This window comes from Ursus arctos, unplaced genomic scaffold, assembly GCF_023065955.2.
Source record: "Ursus arctos isolate Adak ecotype North America unplaced genomic scaffold, UrsArc2.0 scaffold_8, whole genome shotgun sequence".
NCBI lineage: Eukaryota > Metazoa > Chordata > Mammalia > Carnivora > Ursidae > Ursus > Ursus arctos.
The window spans coordinates 16153744-16176809 of NW_026623100.1; the positions used below are offsets into that span (position 1 = coordinate 16153744).

The window sequence follows — 23066 nt, forward strand, 5'->3', positions numbered from 1 at the left end:
ACAAGTGTCGAAAGGGAAGGGGAATTTATTTTAATTATAATTATTATTTTTCAGTAAGCTCTCAGCCCAGCGTGGGGCTTGAACTCAGGACCCCGAGATTAATAGTCCATGCTCTATGGACTGAGCCAGCCAGGGCCGGGGAAGGGGAATTTACTGGCCAGACCCCAGACCTGCAGTGAGAGGCGAGGAGCACTCCAGGCTGCGGAAAATGTAGGTCTGTTGGAAAGTAGTCTGCAGTCTGATGATCCAACTTCCTCTGCTTCCCAATGTATTTGAGTTTTAACTTGCTGGCCCGTGGTTTCAGAACTGTGCTGATTGTCAGGACTACCCAGGGAGGTTTAAAAAAAAAAATCCCAACACCCCACCTTCAGAATTTCCAAGCTTTTATATGTGGGTGGGGCCCAGGAATACCTTTGAAAAGCCCCTCCCCCCCGGGGTAATTCTGCAGCTGAGTCAGGGTTGGGGCTGCTTCCATGGGTTAAGGGTGAGCCAGGGTTAAGGGTGAGCCACACAGGAGCGTGCAATACCATTCCTAAGGCAGGTAACTGCAGGACACATCCTGACCTGCAGGTCTTTTTTGCTCATTAAAACAAAAACAAAAACAAAACACCCTATCTTTTTTTTTCACCTTAACAGTTATCTTCTAACAGTTTACTTACTATAAATTTATTTACTGTATCATCTGAATTCATTCATTAGAATGTAAACTGAACATTACTAGCGATCCTCAGATTCTAGAAGGGCCTGGCACATAGAAGGCCACATAAATGCGGTTTTGAATGAATGAATGAATCAAAGATTGGAGGAAACGAGAATGTGGCTAGTACAGAGCGATAAGGAGGTTATGGAAAAACCTATTATCTTGATGTTGGCAATTTGCTTAAAAAGGAAAAGGAAGACTGTTAGGGAGAGAGGGGTGCAGTTTTATTTTCTTAGTTCCAGTTTTAACGTACAGTGTTACGTTACTTATAGGTGTACAATGTAGTGATTCAACGATTCTATACATTAGTCAGTGCTCAGAGAAGAGGTGAGGTTTTTAAAACACGTAGTAGGATGGGGAGAAAGGCTAGTTTTTCTTTGTTCTCGAGTTTCTTTCCGATTTCCCTCTCATGCTTCCGGGTACATAATAAACTCAAAACCGCCAGAACGACCCACCTGGCCGCCTTCCCTAATTATCCATCCACCCGGACTCCACGCGGGAGCAGCAGAGAAAAACACCTGGATCCGAAATCTTTTAAGGATGGCCGTCTGCCAGGGTCGGCGCGCGACCTAGGTTTACGCATGCGCAGTAGGCAGAGCTACCAACGTGCGCGGGAAGCTGGGCCGCGTCCGCTTATGATTGGCTGCCGTGGCGGACTCCCACCCACCGAAACGCAGCGGTGGGTGCTGATTGGGTGTCTCAGCAAAGGCCGGACGCCGCACGGGAGGGAGGGAAGGGAGGCGGGAAACAGCTTAGGGGGTGCGGGGTCGCTCAGTTTCTTCTGGCAGGCGGTGGAGAGGTTCCGAAATGGCGGTGCAGCCGAAGGATACGCTGCAGCTGGAGAGCGCGGCCGAGGTCGGCTTCGTGCGCTTCTTCCAGGCCATGCCGGAGAAGCCGACCACTACGGTGCGCCTCTTCGACCGGGGCGACTTCTACACGGCGCACCACGAGGACGCGCTGCTGGCTGCCCGAGAAGTGTTCAAGACGCAGGGGGTAGTCAAGTACATAGGGCCGGCAGGTGAGGGCGGGGACGGCGCGGGCTCTCCTCAAGCCGTGGGCGGCGAGCGGGCTCTTGGGCGAGGAGTCACGGGGGCGGGGACGTCGGTGCCTCCCAGGGATGGCGCTTTCTCCCGCCGCTGCCTGGCCAAGTGGGGCGCCATCCGCCCCTGCCCCGCCTCCGGCCTGAGTCTGTCCCTCTGCGGCGGCCTCAGACCTGAACTAACAACGGACACGGAGGGAGCATCCACTCTGCCAGGCGTTTTAATACATTGTTCTTTTTAATTGCACAGCAGTCGTGTGGGTGTCTGCCCATGGCCGCGCCTTGGCCCTGTAGATCTCCCCGCAAACTCCGGTCCAGGACTGAGATTTAAAATAGAAGGGAGTTTGGGAGACCATTTCATGTCACCAGTGTGGTTTTGCCCACATTTCACTTACACCTATGGTTCAGCGCAGGGGTCTGGAATGGGTTACTATTGATAGGTGGTATTGCCAAGTGGTCAGGATTTCGGACTTGGAGCCAGGTTTCGTGGTTTCACGTTGCGGCGCCTCCACTTAATAGCTGTGTGACTTTGGACTAGTCACGTATGTCTTGGCCTCAGCTCGGCCTTGCGTGCCCTCGGTAATCCGGCCCCAGCTCTCCCGCATCATCTCTCCCTGTAAGGCTGCAAACTTCTCACCCTATGTGAGCTCGATGTTCTAGATGCTTTATGTTCATTGCTTTACTCCCTGGCGCTGTTGTGATGATGGAAAGAGCATTCTGGGGGGAAGTGAGGAGTCGTGGGTTCTAGTGCTGCCTTTGCCACATGCAGATGGGATGTTAATGTTTCATTTATCAGACAAAAATTTATTGAATGCTGCTGTATCAGACAGGGTTATGGACACTGGGAAAGACAGTTGTCCTTGCCTTCACAGAGCTCTCTAGTGGAGAGCAAGGCAGAAATGATGGGCTCCATGGGAAGTTGTTGAAGACAGAAATGGCAACGATTGGAGACCACAGAAGAAGCATTTGATGAAAAATTAAATTCCACTTGAGTCTTGAAGGATGAGGCGTTTGCTGGGGAGAGGGTCTGAAAAGAGGCAGATGGGTGTCACTGGAGCAGAAAACCAGGAGGAGGGTAGCCCGGGTGGGTGGGGTCAGAGACTGGAAGGCTTTTTTGTTGCTGTTGTATTGAGTTGAAATTTTATGCTGTAGGCCCAGAGGTTGGATGACTTAAGGTGGAGTGGTGTGTTGGACGTTTGCCTGTAAGATGGGGCGGATGGGTTAGAAGGGGCAAGAGGAGAGGTATGAGGATCCGTGAAGACCAGCCAGAGATAGTGAGGGATGGCTTCATGGTTAATGATGGTGTAAGTTGCTATCCACTTTTAAAAGTTATTCAAGGCTAGGGCACTTAGCTCACCTATTTTTGTATTATGGGGTTTAGAATAACGTAAGGATTTAAAATGATGTAAAAGATTCTAAACGTACTTGTATGTTTGTGTGAATTGAATCAGATTTTTCTTTTCCTTTTTTGTTTTTGTTTTTTTAGGATTGTATTTATTTGACAGGGAGAGAGAGAGCACAAGCAGGGAGAGCAGCAGAGGGAGAGGGAGAAGTAGGCTATTGGCTGAGCTGGGAGCCCGTCGGGGCTTGATCCTAGCACCCTGGGATCATGACCTGAGCCGAAGGCAGACTCTTAGCCGATTGAGCCACCCAGATGCCTCTGGAATCACTGATTTTTCAAAGCACTTGTTAATGATTCTAATACTTTTATTTTCTAATTTAGATTATGAAAGGAATAATGAATGCTAAGCATTACACCATTTATTAGGAAGGACATTTAGTATGAATATCAGGAATCTTCTATACTGGAGTGTAGACTTCTATTTTTTATTTATTAAGATTTTATTTATTTATTTGACAGAGTACAAACAGGGGGAGCGGCAGGGTGAGGGAGAAGCAGGTTTCCGCTGAGCAGAGAGCCCCATATGGGGCTCCATCCCAGGACCCTGGGATCACGCCCTGAGCCGAAGGCAGACGCTTAACGACTGTGCCACCCAGGCGCCCCTGAGTGTAGACTTATAAAAACAAAAATTTTCCTTTCATTGCTCTTGAAGGTTAAATTTTAGGTGCTTACTAGGCACATTTCTTTTTTTTTTTTTTTTTTAAAGATTTTATTTATTTATGTGACAGAGAGACAGCCAGCGAGAGAGGGAACACAGCAGGCCAGTGAGAGAGGAAGAAGCAGCCTCCCAGCAGAGGAGCCCGATGTGGGACTCGATCCCGGAACGCCGGGATCACGCCCTGAGCTGAAGGCAGACGCTTTAACGACTGTGCTACCCAGGCGCTCCATCATTTCTAAGAATAATCTAGACAATCAGCTATCAGTCATGTTGAGAGCGGTGTTAAATGTGAATTTCACTTTTCAGAGATTAGCAAGTAAATGTGTGTTTTCCTATGGATCTAGTTCTTAGGTTACACATTTATGCCAAACGCACACTTAGGTAAAAGATTGTTCTAATATATGTTTGGGTAGGATAATAGCAGTTATAAAAAGATTGATCATTTTTTACTAGAAATTGTCTGAAATAAGTGAAAGAGGGAGGGACTCAAAAACAAAAATGTCCCAGAGATCCCCAAAGTGGGTGTCCTGCAGTTTTCACTGTGCAAAGTACAGTGTAACTGAGCGTCTGTTTAAATACTGTATGTTGATGTAAGCCTGCCAATACTTGTTTCTTGGGAGGAATTTTCCTTCGTTTAGTATTATGCCATACAGGTAAAGGGTTAACAAAACCTTTTCCTTTGCTTCTCTGTTCCACCTGGAAACCTTGGTCAAGTTAAGAAGGGTTAGGTACATTTCTAGGCAGCATTGCTTATTGAAGAAATGACCCTAGACTGGTAAATTATATCTGGACTGTAATGTGTGATGAACTATAAATACCTGATGAGGGTCCCATGCACTTGCACTTGAGGCAAATCTTGGAGCCTGTGACCTTTTCCTGCGTTCTTTAGCAGTCATACTTGCTTCTGACTATAGAAGACCGAAATCGTTAGAACTCCCTCAATTTCCTGCCCTCAAACCTCTACTTTTTAAAAAAATATAACAGCCTGTTGAGGTATTATTTGCATACAGTTTGATTCACACATTTATTTATTTTTGATTCACACATGTAAATTATACAATTCAGTGTTTTATAATTCAGTGGTTTTTAGTATATTCACAAAATTAAGCAACCATTATCGCAGTGCATCTTTTTTTTTTTTTTTAATAGGCTCCATGCCCAGCATGGAGCCCAACATGGGGCTTGAACTCACGACCCTGAGATCAAGACCTGAGCTGAGATCAAGAGGTGGACGCTCAACCGACTGAGCCACCCAGACGCCCCACCATAGTACATCTTTCTTATTTATTTATTTATTTTATTTTATTTTATTTTATTTTATTTATTTCAACTTTTTTAAAAATTTTAATTCAATTAAATATTTTTACTTATTTTTTAAAGTAATCTCTACACCCAACATGGGGCTCGACCTCAAGACCCTTAGATCAAGAGTCGGATGGATGCTGTAACCAACTGAGCCAGTCAGGTGCCCCACAGTAAATTTTTAAAAATATTTTTGTCAGTCCTCAAAAGAAACCCTGGGCCCACTAGCAGTCACCCTCCCCCCGCCCCCCATTCTCCCAACACTAGACGACCACTAACCTGCCTTCTCTCTAGATTTGTTTATTCTGGACATTTCATAAAAATGGAATCATAAGGGCACCTGGGTGGTTCAGTCGGTTAAGCATCAGCCTTCGGCTCAGGTCATGTCCAGCTTCCTTGCTCAGCCAAGAGTCTGCTTCTCCCTCTGCCCCTCCTGCTGCTTGTGTGTTCTCTCTCTCGCAAATAAGTAAATAAAATCTTTTTTAAAAAATGGAATCATAATATGTGGTCTTTCTAACTGGGTTCTTTCACTTAATATTTTCAAGGTACAGGACACCTGGGTGTGGGTGGCTCAGTTGGTTAAGCATCTGCCTTCAGCTTAGGGGATGGGTCCTGGGATCGAGTGCTGCATCGGGCTCCATGCTCAGCGGGGAGCCTGCTTCTCCTGCTTGTTCTTTCTCTCTCTCTCTGGAAATAAAATCTTAAAATATTTTCAGGGTTCATCTCTGCTATCAGGACTTCATTCCTTTTTATTGACAAATAATATTTATTGTGTGGATATACCATATCTTGTTTTTACCTATTTGCCATTTCAAAGACATTTGAGTTACTTCTTGAACCTCTACTTTTTAATTTCATCTGTACCCATTCTTGCCTTCCCTATTGTGCCAGTGAAGAGGTGAGCCTTTTTTGTGGTCTGGATCTCATCCCCTCTTCTCAGAGGTAGCTTTCTGTTTCCTCTTCTCTGTCTGGTTCTAGTTCATTCTATTGGCATTTAGACTTACATCTTTTTTTTTTTTTTTTAAGATTTTATTTACTTATGAGAGAGAGAGGGAGAGAGAGGCAGAGGGAGAAACAGGGTCCCTGTGGAGCAGGGAGCCCTACGTGGGGCTCCATCCCAGGACCCTGGGATCATGACCTGAGCCGAAGGCAGACGCTTAACTGACTGAGCCACTGAGGCACCCTAGACTTATTCACACCTTTTTAGCTACTTTTAATCTTCAACATCTAGTGCTCACATTATTATAAAAAAGCCCTGTGAGGGTCTCCTGGGTGGCTCAGTTGGTTAAATGGCTGCTTTCAGCTTGGGTCATGATCTCAGGGTCCTGGGATCGAGCCCCCTATTGGGCTCCCTGCTCAGTGGGGAGTCTGCTTCTCCCTCTCCCTCTGCTCTCTCACTTGCATTCTCTCTCAAATAAATGAATAAAATCTTTAAAAAAAAAAAAAAAGCCTTGTGAGATGGGTTAGTACCTAGCTCCAATTTATAGATAAGGAAGCTGAGTGACTGAAAAAGAAAGTTACTTTTTGCCTCTTTTGCTGTCAGAACTCAGACAGCATCTCCTTTTGGGAGCCTTTCTTGATTCCCATGTTAAGACGGCCGGGTTAGCTGCCCCTCTTGGGTGTTCCCTGCCCTTGGACCTTCTCCTTACCCTAGACACAGCGTTTATTCTACCTATTGCCTGTGTATCCCAATGGACTGAAAGCTCCTAGAGAGCAGGAACTGTGTTTTAACCAATGTCTGCCTCTGAATCCTGGCCCCTGGCACAATGCCCACGTGTAGCAGACACATGGTGATTCTTAGCTGAAAGGTTGGGGGCTCCACATTATTGAAGAGAAGAATCTCGTACGAACGTGAGGCTCTTCCTTCTGCTGTACCCCAGGTGGAGGCTGGGTAGCTTTCTGTTCCTGTTGCCCTTGTTTCACACCAGAAGGTCAGTTTTACTTCCCAGCTGGTTAGACAAAGCATACGATGCCAGTCTCTTCACCAGGAACATAGAGTAGCTGTGCTTTAGGTGCTTGTCAGTAAATAAGATTTACAATGCACTGCCATGCAGTATGTCATAAAAACTCCTTTGAGAGAAATAGTATCTTTGGAGGATAACCTTGGCAGTTGGGCAGCCCGACTGTGCATTAGCAATGGCGATAGAGGAGGCCATGGGGGGAGTAGAATCACCTCCTTTGTCTCTTCACCCCACCCACTCTTAAGAAAGCACCCCTGTTGTGAACCTGTGTTCCTGTTGAAAGTGTCAGTAGAAAGATTTGACCGGATTGCTCTGGATCCTTGTCTCCAGGGCCAGGTAGATAACATTGATGTGCAGAGTAGTTGGGCGTAATAGGGAGTGGTGGGGCTTGTGGCTCCGAGTGCTTGTTCATCCTCTGATGGCATTCAGTTTCGGGTACTTTAAAAACCCTGTGCTGGCCAGACGGTTCTGCTGGCACGTCCTCCTGGTTTGATGATTTAAGAGCTATTTCAGAATTTTGGCAGACTGATGTGTTTTTTTTTTTTCCCTCTCAGAATTGTTTTCGCTGAGTTGGACTTCACAGTTGCCTTTTAATTTAAAGGATGATATGAAAAACAGTGTTTTTGAAACTCACTGTTGTATTTGCTGGAAGTTGCTGGTTAATATTCACAGTGGTGTTTATCAGTGCCTTTGGGAGAAATTCTCTGATTTTGTATTAACTCTAGTTTTCTGCTTTTTTTTTTTTAAGATTGATTTATTTTAGAGAGAGAGCCCACCCTAGTGGGGGGAGGGGCAGAGGGAGAGGAAGACAATCTCAAGTGGATTCCATGCTGAACCCAGTGTGGGGCTTGATCTCATGATGCATGCGATCATGACCTCAGCCGAAACCAAGGGTTGGACACTTAACTGATGGGCACTTGATGGACTGAGCCACCCAGGTGCCTGTGCTGCTTTTCTTGAGCGAGTTTTTTTTTTTCCTTATTTTTATTTTTATGGTGTTTCATCTTTTGAATAATGTTACTCATGTGGAATTCAACTGGATGGGTTGGTAGGGTAACCAGTCATTCTGATTTGCTTGGGACTGAGGGGGCTCCTGGAACACTGGACTTAGAGTATTAAAACTGGGAGAGTCTTGGGCAAAATGGGATGAGTGCTAGGCAAAACCAAGAAATGATTTAGATAGGGCTGACCATTTAACTCAGGTTCTGATCCTGAGTGAGTATTAGTTGGGAGATCGTGAGTCGGCTGCAGGCTGGAGGTCTTCAGTCTCACGCATGCCTCTGCGAATGTGAGTACAGGCCTTGTTGGATGGGATTCTAGAGTAAACATAATTTTCATGCAACTTGCTTTCTAAATGCAAGCTAAACAGCAGTCTACTCAAGTCTGTAAGAAAATGTGACTTAAACTTACTGAGTTGATACTGGTGGCCTAAATAGTGTTTTACTCTAAGTTTGAACTGATTGCCCATATTTTAAAGATGGGGAGCTTTCAGAAAATTCATATTTTGAGCTGCGCTTTGAAAAATCTGCGCAGTTGAAAACTCTGGGTGTAAATATCCCCGCAGTTCGGTAGTGGGTTTGGAGCCGAGTGGCTGCTCTCTCTGACAAAGTCTAGATTCCTCCTTCACCCTGATGTGCTTTCCTTCTTTTGTCACTGTTCCCACCACTCCAGATGGTTTCTTTTGAAGACACTTGTCATGTCAGCTCTGTTGTTGCTCTTCTTGTGGCTTCCTTTGCTCATGTGATACCTGCGTGGTCGCTGTAGATGCTTGCCAGTCCTGGATGAGGTAATGAGGAATGTTCTAGGGAAGAACCTTAGGCAAGATTTGAGTCCTTTTTCTCGGTGTCTGACAGTGGGAATTCTTGCCAATACTAATGAAAGGAATATTGGAAGTATCAGCTATGCTTAGCTGTACAGAACAATTGCTTTATGTCATTTAATTAATCTTTATGCTTGTTTGTATCAGATATTTGTACTTGGCATGATCTATTATTAAATTGAGGTTAAATCTTTAATAAGATCCAGAATTGTCAGAATAATCTACAAGTATTACCTTCAAGTGAATAATTGGTATTACCTCTACTGAATGAAACCCAGTATTGGGACAACCCACATGCCCCCAGACATTGGCAAATGTCTGCTAGAGAAGCAGGATTGTTCGCAGTTGAGAACCAGTGATTTAAAATAAAGACCAAAAAGTTTGAAAACTCTGTGTTGATTGGATAGGGGAAATAGATGCACTCATTCTTCATGGATGATAGTGTTAACTGGCACAGCCAACCAAGGAGAATAGTCTGGCAATATTTATCAAAATCACTCAGATTCTTTGATAAAATCCAGTTTGGGAGCTTTATCTTACAGGTGTACTCACATGTTTGGAGAGTGAAGCATGTACAAGATTATTTATGCAGCATTGTTGTTATAGCAGAAACTGGAAACAACCTATCTATCCATCAGTAAGAGACTAATTACATTATAGAACATCCTCAGAGTCATGGAATGTTTGCAGCTGTAAACACAAGCTGATTGTACTGATGGAACAACCTCCAAAATTTTTAAATTTTTAAATTTTAAAAAAAGCCGAGATATAGAACAGTGTTTGTAGTATGCCCTTATTGATAGAGGAGCAAAGTAATGCTTGTGTGTGCATAGCTTGAGTTTGGGAATAAATTTTATAAACTGATAGCACTAGGCTGGTGAATTGGGTGTGTGGGGGATCAGTGGTGAAAGGGAAGTCTCCTTTTTGCTATACTTTTTTGAACCTTTGAATTCTGGTCTGTGTTACCTAGAACATGTTGAAATGAATAATGACTAATACATTTTTATGGGCCTTTTGGAAAAAATTTAATTGCATACAAATACTATAAGACTTTATTCAGACTGATGAGAAACTATAAGAAAGGACAAGTAAGTTTAGCTAGATACGTATTTACTCATTCTTTTTTTTTTTTTTTAAAGATTTTATTTATTTGACAGAGAGAGACACAGCGAGAGAGGGAACACAAGCAGGGGGAGTGGGAGAGGGAGAAGCAGGCTTCCCGCTGAGCAGGGAGCCCGATGTGGGGCTCAATCCCAGGACCCGGGGATAACGCCCTGAGCCGAAGGCAGACACTTAACGACTGTGCCACCCAGGCGCCCCTATCTTTGTATCTTCCTAATTTTTTATTTTGATGCATAGCTTCCACAGAAGGGGGCATGGTGGGATGCTGCATCTATTCACCTTTTTATACCCTTCAACTGGGATGAGTAGTAAGTAATAAATGCTTGATAAACAGTTTGTTGAAGGAATGAATTACTGAGAGAAGAGTGTAGCTTGGGGGAAGCCATTGTGTTAGGTACTTGAACACTTACTACTTTAAATTCTCAAATCTGTAACATGTATTTTTAATATTTTTCTTTAGGAACAAAGACTCTGGAGAGTGTTGTGCTTAGTAAAATGAATTTTGAGTCTTTTGTAAAAGATCTGCTTCTAGTTCGACAGTATAGAGTTGAAGTTTATAAGAATAGAGCTGGAAGTAAGGCCTCAAAGGAGAATGATTGGTATTTGGCATTTAAGGTAATTATCTTCCTCTTTAATTTGGTTATTATTTTTAAGAGTAGAAAAAATAAAGATGTGACAGAATTCTCTTGTGTGTTTTTAATATTTTAACCAGGTTGTGATAATAAAATGCTTTGAGGAATAAATATTGTTTAGCATGTGGTTTTTTTAATCATGATGTAATAGCAATTTAGAAATTCAGTAAATCCTTATTATTAGTATGAATACTTGGAGCTTTGTCAGGATCCCTGAAACCTAATAATAAAATAGACTTTATGTAAAATTGAATACCAGCATTAAAGATTTGATTTTATTGTTTTTAAAGTAGTATCACATAGATTGACTGTATCCCAGGTACCTCATTTATACGCATTTGGTTTTTTTTAAGATTTAAAAATTTATTTTTATTGTAATTGGTTTTGAAGATTTTATTTATTTGAGAGAGAGAGAGAGATACAAAGCATGAGCAGGAGGGGCAGAGGGAGAGGGAGAGAGAATCTCAAGCCAACTCCACGCTGAGCGTGGAGCCTGATGCAGGGCTCTGTTCCAGGATCCTGATGTCATGACCTGAGCCAGAACCAAGAATCAGATACTCAACAGACTGAGCCACCCAGGCACCCTATTTTAATTTTTTAAAAAGATTTATTTGAGGGGCACTTGGGTGGCTCAGTCATTAAGCCTCTGCCTTCAGGGTCCTGGGATCGAGCCCAGTGTTGGTCTCCCTGCTCAGCGGGAAGCCTGCTTCTCCCCCTCCTTCTGCCGCTCCCCTTGCTTGTGTGAGGGTGCGCGCGTGCTCTCTCTCTCTCTCTCTGTCTCTCTCTCTGTCAAATAAATTCTTAAAAAAAAAGATTATTTGAGAAGGAGCTCAAGAGCAAGTTTTGGGGGCCAGAGAGAAAGAATCTCAAGCAGAGGACCTGCTGAGCACGGAGCCCCAGGCCACCCTGAGATCCAGACCTGAGTGGAAGTTGAGTCCGGAGCTTAACCGGATAAGCCACCCCTCCTTTTATTTTTTCAAATTTTCTGATGTTTTAAAACTTTAAAACTCTTTCTTTCTTTTCTTTTTTCTCTTTTCTTTCTTTTCTTCCTTTCTTATTATTTATTTGAAGTAATCTCTGCACCCAACATGGGGCTTGAATTTATAATCTCAAGATTGAGTCATGTGCCAGCCAGGCACCTCTCATTTGTACACATTTGTAATGTGTTGTATTTTTGTATGTGCTTGTCTCTTCCATTAAATGTATAATTTTTTATAAGTCAGGGACTTTGTTTAATGGTGATCGTATTCCTTGGTGTCCCTAGAAAGGATTATTGATATGCATGTTTTATGCCTTCATGGAGATAGTAGTGCTATTTTGTTTTATATAATGACTATCTTCATTGTTCGTCTGTAAGGGCCTGTTTTTGGTTGTTCAAATGCAGTGCCTGCAGAGTAGGTTCTCAATAAATACTGGAATAAATTAATGGTTAGAATATTGTTGGGGAGGCAAGATTTATTCTTGAAAGGGAATAATTGTGTGATAAGGGAGACAGTGCTTTGGGCTTGTAGTCAGCATATATTCTTTCTTTTCTCTGTCTGTGTCCTTGGCAAATTTCCCAACCTACTCCTTTATCTGTTTCTCCATAAACAGTAAAATTAGAAGGGTTTTTTTGATGGTTTCCAACTTGAAAGTCCTTATTTTTTTCTTGTGAGGTTTAATAGAATCCTTAAACATTTGGTCTTGGTACTACCCCAAATATAATCTTCAATCTTTGTTCCATAATGGGTCCTCCTCCCCCTGCCCACCTTTGTAAATGTAGACATTTACTGAAGATAATATCTGGGAGAATATAGCATTCTACATCATAGTTTTCTGGGGATTTTCATTGGTGTTTTCCTGAGAACCGTGGGGCTTTTACTTAGAGTTTTAGCCTGTTTCTTGAAAGATTTTAATAGAAAATTGACCGTACCACAAAGTGATTTTTTCTGTCTCTTCATAGAACTCAATTAGTTAACAACACCAAGATGTGGAATCCTCAGTTTAAGAGATTACTATGATTATCAGCCCATCACACCTCACTCCTCTGTGTCATGTCCGAATCCTTCAGGATGAATTCTCCTTAACACCTACCTTTTAGGTCAGGGGGAAATTTTTTCAAATATATATATCTTTATCAGATTAAGGTGGTATCTTCATCCTGACATTTTAAGTTCAGATCTAAAACTGCAAAAATTGATTTATCTTTACATTTTTTAGCTTATTGAGTCTATGATAAAGTATTAGTGATATTTAAAATAGTTGATCTCTATGATTGATTCTTTCCCATGTTCTCAGTGGTATGTTCAGAGCAGGAAACGACCTTGGATACCATCTAGTTCACAGATTACCAGTCTTAATAATTTTCAAGGACCCTCAAGAATCCAATTTTATTAGCTACTGGTCCCTTTTGAGTTTTTTAAAGGTGTGCTTCATAATCTGTGCAAATCCAAAATATATATGTAAAAGTACGATGTTTACATTTGCAGTTGAGTCAGTGCTTTTAAAATTTGAATGCAAGATAATGATTTTCCCATTTCATTTTTTTTTTTTTAAAGATTTTATTTATTCATTTGACAGAGAGAGATAGCCAGCCAGAGAGGGAACACAAGCAGGGGGAGTGGGAGAGGAAGAAGCAGGCTCCTAGCGGAGGAACCTGATGTGGGGCTCGATCCCAGAACGCCGGGATCACGCCCTGAGCCGAAGGCAGACGCTCAACCGCTGTGCCACCCAGGCGCCCCTCCCATTTCATTTTTTAAAAAAATTTTTAAAGGGTGCCAGTCTGGCTCAGTTGGTAGAGCATGTGACTCTTGAGCCTCAGGATCGTGAGTTCAAGCCCCACGTCAGGCATGTGGCCTACCTTAAAAAAATAACAATAAATAAAATAATTTTTTAAAAAAGTTTTTAAGTAATCTCTATACCCAGCGTGGGGCTCAAACTCGTGATCCTGAGATCAAGAGTCCCATGCTCTTCTGAGGACCCTTTATTTGGAAATCACTAATGTAGAACAATCTCTGCATTTTACAGAGAAATTGATAGAGAATTGACTTTCCAAGGTCAGTATTTTTAGCTAGGATTACTGCCCTCCTGTGTGGTGTAGTTAATGAAAATACTGGTATGTGCAACTAATAGGTAGGTATTTTCACCGGATGTAGAAATTTAAGCATACCATTGCTAGGATTATCATTTTGGACACCTTAATGATTGTGTATAAATCCAGCTGCCAGATTTCAAATTGAAAATCTCTTTTGATAAGTTTATTTTTAGATATGCCCAAGTGTCCTGAAAATAATTGGAAAAATAGGGAGGATACTTTATAGAAAACGAGGTAATAATAATTGGAATATATTGTTATAAGCAATTTTTTGTAAGAGAACGTTTTGTTAGTAAAATTGGTCAAGGTTGGGTAATGCTTGTTTGCTAGTAAAATTTTAAAGTACGTTCAACAGTTCTTAAAATTTTTCTTAATTTTTGTTAAGGCTTCTCCAGGTAATCTTTCTCAGTTTGAAGACATTCTGTTTGGTAACAATGATATGTCAGCTTCCATTGGTGTCGTGGGTGTTAAAATGTCTACAGTTGATGGCCAAAGACAGGTCGGAGTTGGGTATGTTGACTCCATACAGAGGAAGCTAGGACTTTGTGAGTTCCCGGATAATGATCAGTTCTCCAATTTGGAGGCTCTCCTGATACAGATTGGACCAAAGGAATGTGTTTTACCAGGAGGAGAGACTGCTGGAGACATGGGAAAACTGAGGCAGGTAAGGGAATCAAATTAGTCATGGAGGAGAATCTAAGCCTAGGAAAGACTCATTAACATGATAGACACTGTTTTATTTGAAGAAAAAAATAATTCAAAAGTCATTTTTTTTTGTATCTAAATATAGTATAGTAATGTTGTATTTTCAGGATAGTCTTGATGTTTATTTTTCACGGGAACTTTGAATCTTTAAGAGGACCTAGAACTGGCTATTTCTTGTTTAAGGTTTGTTCTACTTCAGATCACTTCCCCCTCTCCTTCCTTCCTTCCTAAAAGAGTAACAATGTCATTTTAAAGGGATCACAGCTGATTAAAAGGAATGCTTTCACAGTTATGGGGCGAGGTGATTTAGATCCATTAAAAAATCTCCAATTTATTACCGTGTTTAGCATGGGTTTATCAAATAAATAAGATGCAGATCTTCAGGGTTATTTTTCGATAGTTCAAGTGGGACTTCCAGCCTCTTATTTTACTGAGTCTTTTAAAAAAATTCTGATTGTACTGTTCGTGTAAGTGTGTGCTTTATTTAGGTATTTAAGGGATGTTGTATCCCCTAAGGGTTCTTTTCTTTTTGTGGGCCTCAAATGCCACACGAACTGCTTGGGAAAGAGTAAATCTATGATGGACATTGTTACCATGGATAGTATCTAAGCAACTTTCCACGAGTTATTCTGTTAAGAGTTTTCACTATTAAGATTCGTTTTTGAAAGCTTTATGTGAACATAATTTCAAATTTCCCTGGAAACTTAGTTTATAGATTTTAAAAATACATGTTATATGTTACCAGCGTATTGCACATTATATAAAAATTTAATATGGGTTAATAATTGGTTAGACTGTTGTTACTGTACTTGCGGCACAGTTTTTTCTCATTTCTTTTTTAAATCCTTTTCTTGAAGTAATTTAAATTATTTTTTATAAAATAGGTTATTCAGAGAGGAGGAATTCTGATCACAGAAAGAAAAAGAGCTGACTTTTTTACAAAAGATATTTATCAGGACCTCAACCGGTTGTTGAAAGGCAAAAAGGGAGAGCCAGTGAATAGTGCTGTCTTGCCAGAAATGGAGAATCAGGTATGTGGATTACAATACGAATTTACTCTTCAATTATGATCATGACTTGTAGAAGGCTACTTGTTTCATCTCTCTCGAAGTCTAAACTGTGGATCACTGATATTAATTAAATTTAGTTTTACTGTGATGAAGCTTGTGAAAAACTTAAGGAAATGACTAGAAAAATTGAAAATAACCTTAAATATAATTACATTATATTTATTCAACATATATCCTTGGGGCAAGAAGAGTTTTATTGATTTCACAGGGCAGAACCTGATTACTGTTACTTACGTGGATGAGATAGCATAGTGGTTGTAGGGGGAAAAAAGATGTATCACAACATTATAGTGTACAGGTTGTGGGTTCTTTAATAAATTAATTCACCTTTTTGAGAGGCAGTTTCATTGTTTGTTAAGTAGATAATTTTTTTTTAAGACTGCACTTTAGGGGCGCCTGGGTGGCACAGCAGTTAAGCGTCTGCCTTCGGCTCAGGGCATGATCCCAGCGTTGTGGGATCGAGCCCCATATCAGGCTCCTCCGCTATGAGCCTGCTTCTTTCTCTCCCACTGCCCCTGCTTGTGTTCCCTCTCTCGCTGGCTGTCTCTATCTCTGTCAAATAAATAAAATCTTTAAAAAAAAAAAAAAAAAGACTGCACTTTAAAAATATATATATTTTATTTATTTATTTGTCAGAGAGAGAGAGGGCACAAGCAGGGGGAACAGCAGACAGAGGGAGAAGCAGGCTCCCCGCTGAGCAGGGAGCCGGATGTAGGACTTGATCCTAGGACCCTGGGATCATGACCTGTGCCGAAGGCAGGTGCTTAACCCACTGAGCCACCCAGGCGTCCCTAGATGATAATCTTAAAGGATTGTTGTGAAGATTAGGAAGTAATAAGGGTGTAAATAAATATAGTATGTAGTACATAATAAATACTAAATTTAAACAGTTTGGCTAAAAAATTGGTACTTGTTATGTACGTTTAGTGGTAGAAATGAATATGGAAACTAATTTTTTTATGGGGTTTTCAGTGGTTGATGTGTTTCTTTGTTCAAATCTTTGAGGTGGGTATGGCTTGAGATGTATTTTTACATATTTAAAAAAATATTGGCAACTCTTGACAGGATATTTGTGGGTCACTGAGAAGTAAAATGAAAAATTTTGGTATACTTAAAAAAATTATGGTATACTTAACTAAGACAGAGCAAGCTTTATAACTTAGAATTCTCAAAGTAGATTTCAAACTAGAATGAACTGGGACTATTATGATTATTGTGATTTTGTGGTGATTGTCACATAATAGTTTGATTCTTGCAAACAGAGTAATTGTTTTAATGTTTGTGTGTGTGACATAATCAAAAGCCAGTATGTAAGAGTAGTAATACTGGTATTAGAAACATACCTTTTGAAAATATGCAGAAGCTTTTAGGGTTACTAAAAAGTGTTTTTATCTGTGTGGATTCTAGTGATAGAGTCTTTTAAATTCTCAATCTTAGGTTGCAGCTTCATCACTGTCTGCAGTAATCAAGTTTTTAGAACTCTTATCAGATGATTCAAATTTTGGACAGTTTGAACTGACTACTTTTGACTTCAGTCAGTACATGAAATTGGATATTGCAGCAGTCAGAGCCCTTAACCTTTTCCAGGTAAAAAGAAAAATACGTGGATTAAAAATACTGAATGTTATAAGATGTTTCCTTTGTTATATACTGAAGAATATTATTAAGGAGCTTGAATATTTTGAAGTATTACTATACTTAGAATAGATAAGCAGTTTTAAATTATTGTATTTTTCTATTTGTAAGCTATATAAATAGTATTTGTCCTAGCTTTATGAATAATTTTGTTATATTAACAGCAGTTTTAAAAAAATTACATTTTAAGAAGTTTTATGTCTAAAACTGTAGTAATTACAAAGTGATTTTGGTTTGGGGAAAAATACACTGGAAAAAATACAGATTAATAGGTCGGAAGTTTGATTTTAGGAAGAGGAGGGTTTTTTTTGTTTGTTTGTTTTTTTGTTTTTTTTTAGAAAAACATTTTTATTTCTTTATGCACATTTCGCTTTAATAGCCACCAAAAAGACTGTTTCATTTCGTCTAATGGGCCCTGTCTACCAGTTATATTGACCTTCACCATATGGCCATGGCACCACATGAATATGTATCATGCATTTATACACACATGCACTCATTCTAACACCATGAGACACAGGCTAGGCTTTCACACAACTGGGAGTCTCTCACAGGCCATGTTCAAATGATCACTGGTTTGCTTATCCAAGATTTGCAGTTTACTTGGTCTGGCCATTAGTCCCAATTCCCCAGAGAGGAGTTAGGATGACAAAATGGAACAGTATTTTTTTTTTTTTTTTTTTTGGTTAAGATTTTTATTTATTTACTTGAGAGAGAGTGAGAGCGTGAGCACGAGCACGAGCAGGGGAGGGAAAAGAGGGGGAGAGAGAGAGAGAGAGAATCTGGAGCAGACTCTTCGTTGAGGAGGGAGCCCGACGTGGGACTCAGTCCTGGGACCCTGAGATCATGACCTGAGCTGAAGGCAGTGCTTAACCGACTGTACCACCCAGGTGCCCCAAAATGGGGCAGTATTTATAGTGAGGTCACCACACTTTGGAGTTCATAAAGGAATGGTAGTGGGAGGTGCTAGGTTAAACATGAGATGGCATCTGGAAAGCTACCACTTTGACTGTGTGGATTCAGAATACTCAGGTGCTGCAGTATAGACTGACACCCAGCCTGACAGTGACTCAGCTGAGGAAGAGGAACTTTTGTGCAAATTTCTCATTTAATATTTGAAGACTGTTAAGTGTTCTCATTTCCAAAATTATTTAATTATTTTTTATGGCACAGTAAGGTTTTTCACTAATGAGCATGCCATTCTTCCTATTTTGTTTTTTGTTTGCTAGGGTTCTGTTGAAGATACTACTGGCTCTCAGTCTCTGGCTGCATTGCTGAATAAATGCAAAACCCCTCAAGGACAAAGACTGGTTAACCAGTGGATTAAGCAGCCTCTCATGGATAAGAACAGAATAGAAGAGAGGTATATTTCTCATGTACACTTCTGTAAGCTTTGAGTAACTTCTAATTACTCTAGGATTATGCCGCTTACTCTAATATGGAAACTTGCTCCTGTATTTTAGCATCGGACTACACAGAGAGCTACTTACATGGTCACAGAATAGTAATGATTTAGATTGATAGAATAACTTAGTTTACTAATTACTGTCTTTTTCAGTATAAAAAAGCAAGATTTTATTATCAGGATGGATGGATAGTGTTTCAGACCATGAATTTGGGAGCCTGGCTATCTTGGTTCAAATTATGGCTCTACCACTTATTAGCTGTGTCATCTTGGGGGAGTTACTTAACCTCAGTGTTGTAGTTTCTTCCCTTTTAAAATGACAGTAGTAAACTACTTCGTAGGGTTGTTATGAAGACTAGATGATTTATTTATTTTTTTAAGATTTTTATTAATTTATTTGAGAGAGAGTGAGAGAGAAAGCATGAGTGGAGTGAGGGGCAGAGGGAGAAGCAGGCTCCTTGCTGAGCAGGGAGCCTGACGTGGGACTCGATCCTGGGACTCTGGGATCATGACCTGAGCCGAAGGCAGATACCTAACTGACTGAGCCACCCAGGTGCCCCAAGACGAGATGATTTAATATATATAAAGTACTTTGAAGAAGATCTGGTACATAGGAAGCACTTACTCTTAGTTATTTTAGAAAGGATTTCAGGCAGCCTAAAGATAGATTTCAGAAAATCTCTAAAATTGAGAAAATGAAAGAAAAAGTTTTATAATCCTGCTACCCAAATACGATTAGCATTTGGGTATATTTTATCTTTATCTTTTGTTTTAGATATGAGTTTTAAGACTTTTCAGTGGAGTATACTATCCATAGAGCACAAATCCTAAGTATGCAGCTTGGCGGATTTTCACAAAGTGAGCAACACATGGTGTAACAGCAGTCAAATTAAGAAACAATGTGACTAGCATCCCTAGTAACTCCCCTGGCTTCTCTTGCTAGTTACTACCCCATCTCATTTCAAAAGTAATTACTGTCCTTGTAACATTATAGGTTAATTCGTTTTGCCTGTTTTTGAACTTTATTTTTATTTTATTTATTTATTTTTAAGATTTTTAGAGAATGAGTGCATATGTGGGTATGGGAAGGGGCAGAGGGAGAAGGGAGAGAGCGTCCCAAGCAGACTGCACTAGGCATGGAACTGGACACTGGGCTTGATCTCAGGACCCTGAGATCATGACCTGAGCTGAAACCAGGAGTTGGATGTTTAGCCAACTGAGCCACCCAGTTGCTCCATGAACTTTATGTAAATGGAATCATTTTATATGGTGCACTCTTATATTAGTCCTTTTTTAAAAAATCATAGTTGTAGGGAGCCCAGGTGGCTCAGTTGGTTAAGGGTCTGATTCTTGGTTTTGGCTCAGGTCATGATCTCATGGGTCGTGGGGTTGAGCCCCACTTCCGGTTCTGGTGTTGGTTTCCTGGGTCAGTGAGGAATCTGCTTGAGGATTCTCTCCCTCTGTCCCTCCCCCAGCTCCTGCACATGCTTGCTCTCTCTCTCTCTTAAATGAATACCTAAATCTTAAAAAAAAAAAAAAAAAAAAGTTGTAAATCCTTATAGTTTGGTGCCCCAATTTTTCCCCACTTATGTTATATTATCATAAACATTTTACTGTTGCTGTTTTATCTTCATATTCAGCGTTTTTAATTTTTAGTAAGTATATAATATTTTATTGACTAGATGTACTTTATTTTACCTTTCTTAATAATTAGGCTATTTTTAATGGCCTAATTTGTACCTAATGTTTTCCATTTGGCAAATTAAGTTACATTGCCAGAACTGGTAAAAGATTCGTTATTTTTATGGCTTATGATGTCACATCATTAAAGAATTTGTTGAATACCTACTGCATACTGATGATACGCAAAAGCATAATGATCTCTTCAGTATTTGGGATGTTGCCAGGCAAACATAAAGTAGTTGGTCGGTTTTGTTATATACCCTGCACATAATTACTAAGCTCATTGTTAATCCTGTGCATTCTAAAGAGTCTTAAAATAAAAATAACCCAGGAGGTTAGTGATTTGTGGATGTGTTGGTATTTTATTGACAATGCATAAGTTCAGATGCTAAGGTGACTTTCTGAAGTCAGGTTTGTTGGGGAAGAAGAGTGGGATTTAGTAATTTAGGAAATAGGAAGGATTAGATGTTTGCAAGTAATCAAAGCAGTTTACAATTTTTAATTTTAATTATCTGTGAATAAGTAATAACATTTATATGTGTCAAAATTCAAACAACAGAGGGATACACAGTGATAATTCTCCAGTTCTTGTCCCCCAGTTCCCTGGGACCTCTTCCTCAGGGGCTGTCCGTTGTACAGCTCCAGGGACACGTTTTTTTTTTTTTTTTCCCCTTGAATATTTTATTTATTAGCGAGTCTGAGAGTGAGCACGAATGGGGGGAGGGGCAAAAAGAGAGGGACAAACAGACTCCCTGCTGAGCAGGGAGCCAACGGGGCTTGATCCCAGGACCCTGAGATCATGACTAGAGCCGAAGTTTTACAAGTCAGATGCTCAACCTACTGAGTCACCCAGGGGCCCAGGGACACGTTTGTTGTACTCTGTGAATTGCCACTGCTGCCCTGGGAGCAACCAGGTTTTTTTGCTTTTTGGTTTTTTTTTTTTTAAAGAAAACTTAGGTAATTTAACTCTCAAGCTCCAGGTCATTGATTATGTTCTTAACTTTGGTCTTGTGGGAGCAGAGCAAGTGTCAGTGGTCCCCTTCTGGCTTAACAACTAGAGCACGTATGTATTTGGACTCTTTGAAACTGGGATGTCACTTTTCTATTACCAGAGTAACAAATACTTAGAAGATAAAATAGCAAAATTAGATTTTTTTAGAGGGTAAATAAAGATTTTTTTCACAGGACATAGCAATAATTTCCAACATCTGGTAGTCTAACAAGACTTATTAATTAGAAACAACACTTGTGAGGAGAGCTTTACGAGTTAGAATATGATCTGGTTTTCTGCACCCGTAAGATGAGAACACATATTTTCTCCTCTTTATTTTGCTGAGAATGTTTCATTTGCCAGCAAATAAGAAGACCCTTGGTTTTCAAGACCAAATGCTGAAATTCCAGAGTAGGGAGAGAAAGTTATACTCTTCATACAGGTTCTTGTTTGGACAGTCTCCTTGTTTTATTTCCCTTTCTCAATTCTGCCTGCTGAGATACCTACGGCTTCAAAGTTTACACCTTTCAGGGGCTTCAGGGCAAATCTCCCTCTTTGAGCATTTAGGATTGATCTTCAGGGTAACAGTGAAATCATGTTTTCTGTTTCTTACTGCCATTATTATTTTGGGTCTATTTCCGGAAGAGTAAGTAGTGGGAATCTGTAAGTGAAGAGTTAATTTTGCTTTTTAAGTAAACCTAATGCCAACATGGGGCTCAAACTCATGACCTTGCAATCAAGAGTTGCATGCTGTACTGACTGAGCCAGCCAGACACCCTGAAAGTTAATTTTAAATTATGTTGCTATGGGTGAATTCTGTTAAGGAGAGCAAAGAATTCTTTGTCTTCTGTTTTCATTAGAGCAGGGGTAGGGACAGATGTGATTAGATCTTTGAGTTTGGTGGATACATCTTATGAAGGACAATAGCCCAGTTGATATCTTCAGGAATAATGATGAAAATAGGATTACTTTTAGATTATTGTCAAGCTATTAGAAGGAGGACGGTGATAAGACTGGTATCTACTTTGTGCCTGACATTTTGCTAAGCATTTCAAATTCATCAGCTGTAATGTGGAGACTGGATTTAAAGCCGGACTGGCCTGACTACAGAGCTTAATTGCTGCACTGTATTTATTACTTCTATCAGTGGTATTTGATTTGATCCAAATTAGACTTTAGTACCAGAAATGGAACATATTATTTTGGCTTTTATTTAAGTTATATCCATAGAATGGCTTGTTAACATTGACATCCAGTGTCATGCTACTGTTTCCATTCACTAAAACCTATTTGCACTGAGACTATAAATATTTTTTGTTTTTAGTCAATGGCTTAAATACTTTCGTCTTTAATGAGAATGGTAAGTTATTACCTTTTAGGAGCGAGTATCTAGATATTCTTTTTTGTACTTCATCTGACAGATTAGAAATTAGAATAAGAACTCTGTCCACTTTTTGCTTCGTTGCTTCTAAGAGAGCAAGATGGGTCACTTTCCTGGAGTCATCTAAAAAAAAATTGGCCAGGGACACCTGGCTGGCTCAGTCAGTAGAGTGTGCAACTCTTGATGTCAAGGTCATGACTTCAAGCCCCATGTTGGGGTAAAGTTTACTTAAAAAAAAAAAAAAAGTATTTTAAAAAGAAATTCAGCCAGGATTCTCGTCCTTGCTTCATCAGCATAAACTGTCATGATCTGATCCAGAAATAGGGCCTCAATATGTGCCACTAGTGTTTGTCAGTGTGGGAAGGATATGGGCTTCATTAAGTTGGATTAAGTGAACTTCCTTGAATGGATCATCCCAAGAGACCTACCTTACTACAGATGTCCAAGATACCTACCCTAATGCTAGCTCTTTGTATATAAAATAAAAA

At 40.4% G+C, this 23066-nt stretch overlaps 1 protein-coding gene across 1 annotated transcript in view; it reads left to right on the top strand.

The window, feature by feature from the left end:
• Positions 1-1401: 1401 nt before the first annotated feature.
• MSH2 (mutS homolog 2) overlaps positions 1402-23066 on the top strand; it is a 73065-nt gene continuing 51400 nt past the window's right edge. The window contains exons 1-6 of the mRNA XM_026486318.4: positions 1402-1718; positions 10464-10618; positions 14094-14372; positions 15298-15444; positions 16921-17070; positions 18348-18481. Of these exons, the coding sequence (XP_026342103.1) occupies positions 1508-1718; positions 10464-10618; positions 14094-14372; positions 15298-15444; positions 16921-17070; positions 18348-18481 (1076 nt within the window). The 5' untranslated portion in view covers positions 1402-1507. The remainder of the gene's footprint in view (positions 1719-10463; positions 10619-14093; positions 14373-15297; positions 15445-16920; positions 17071-18347; positions 18482-23066) is intronic.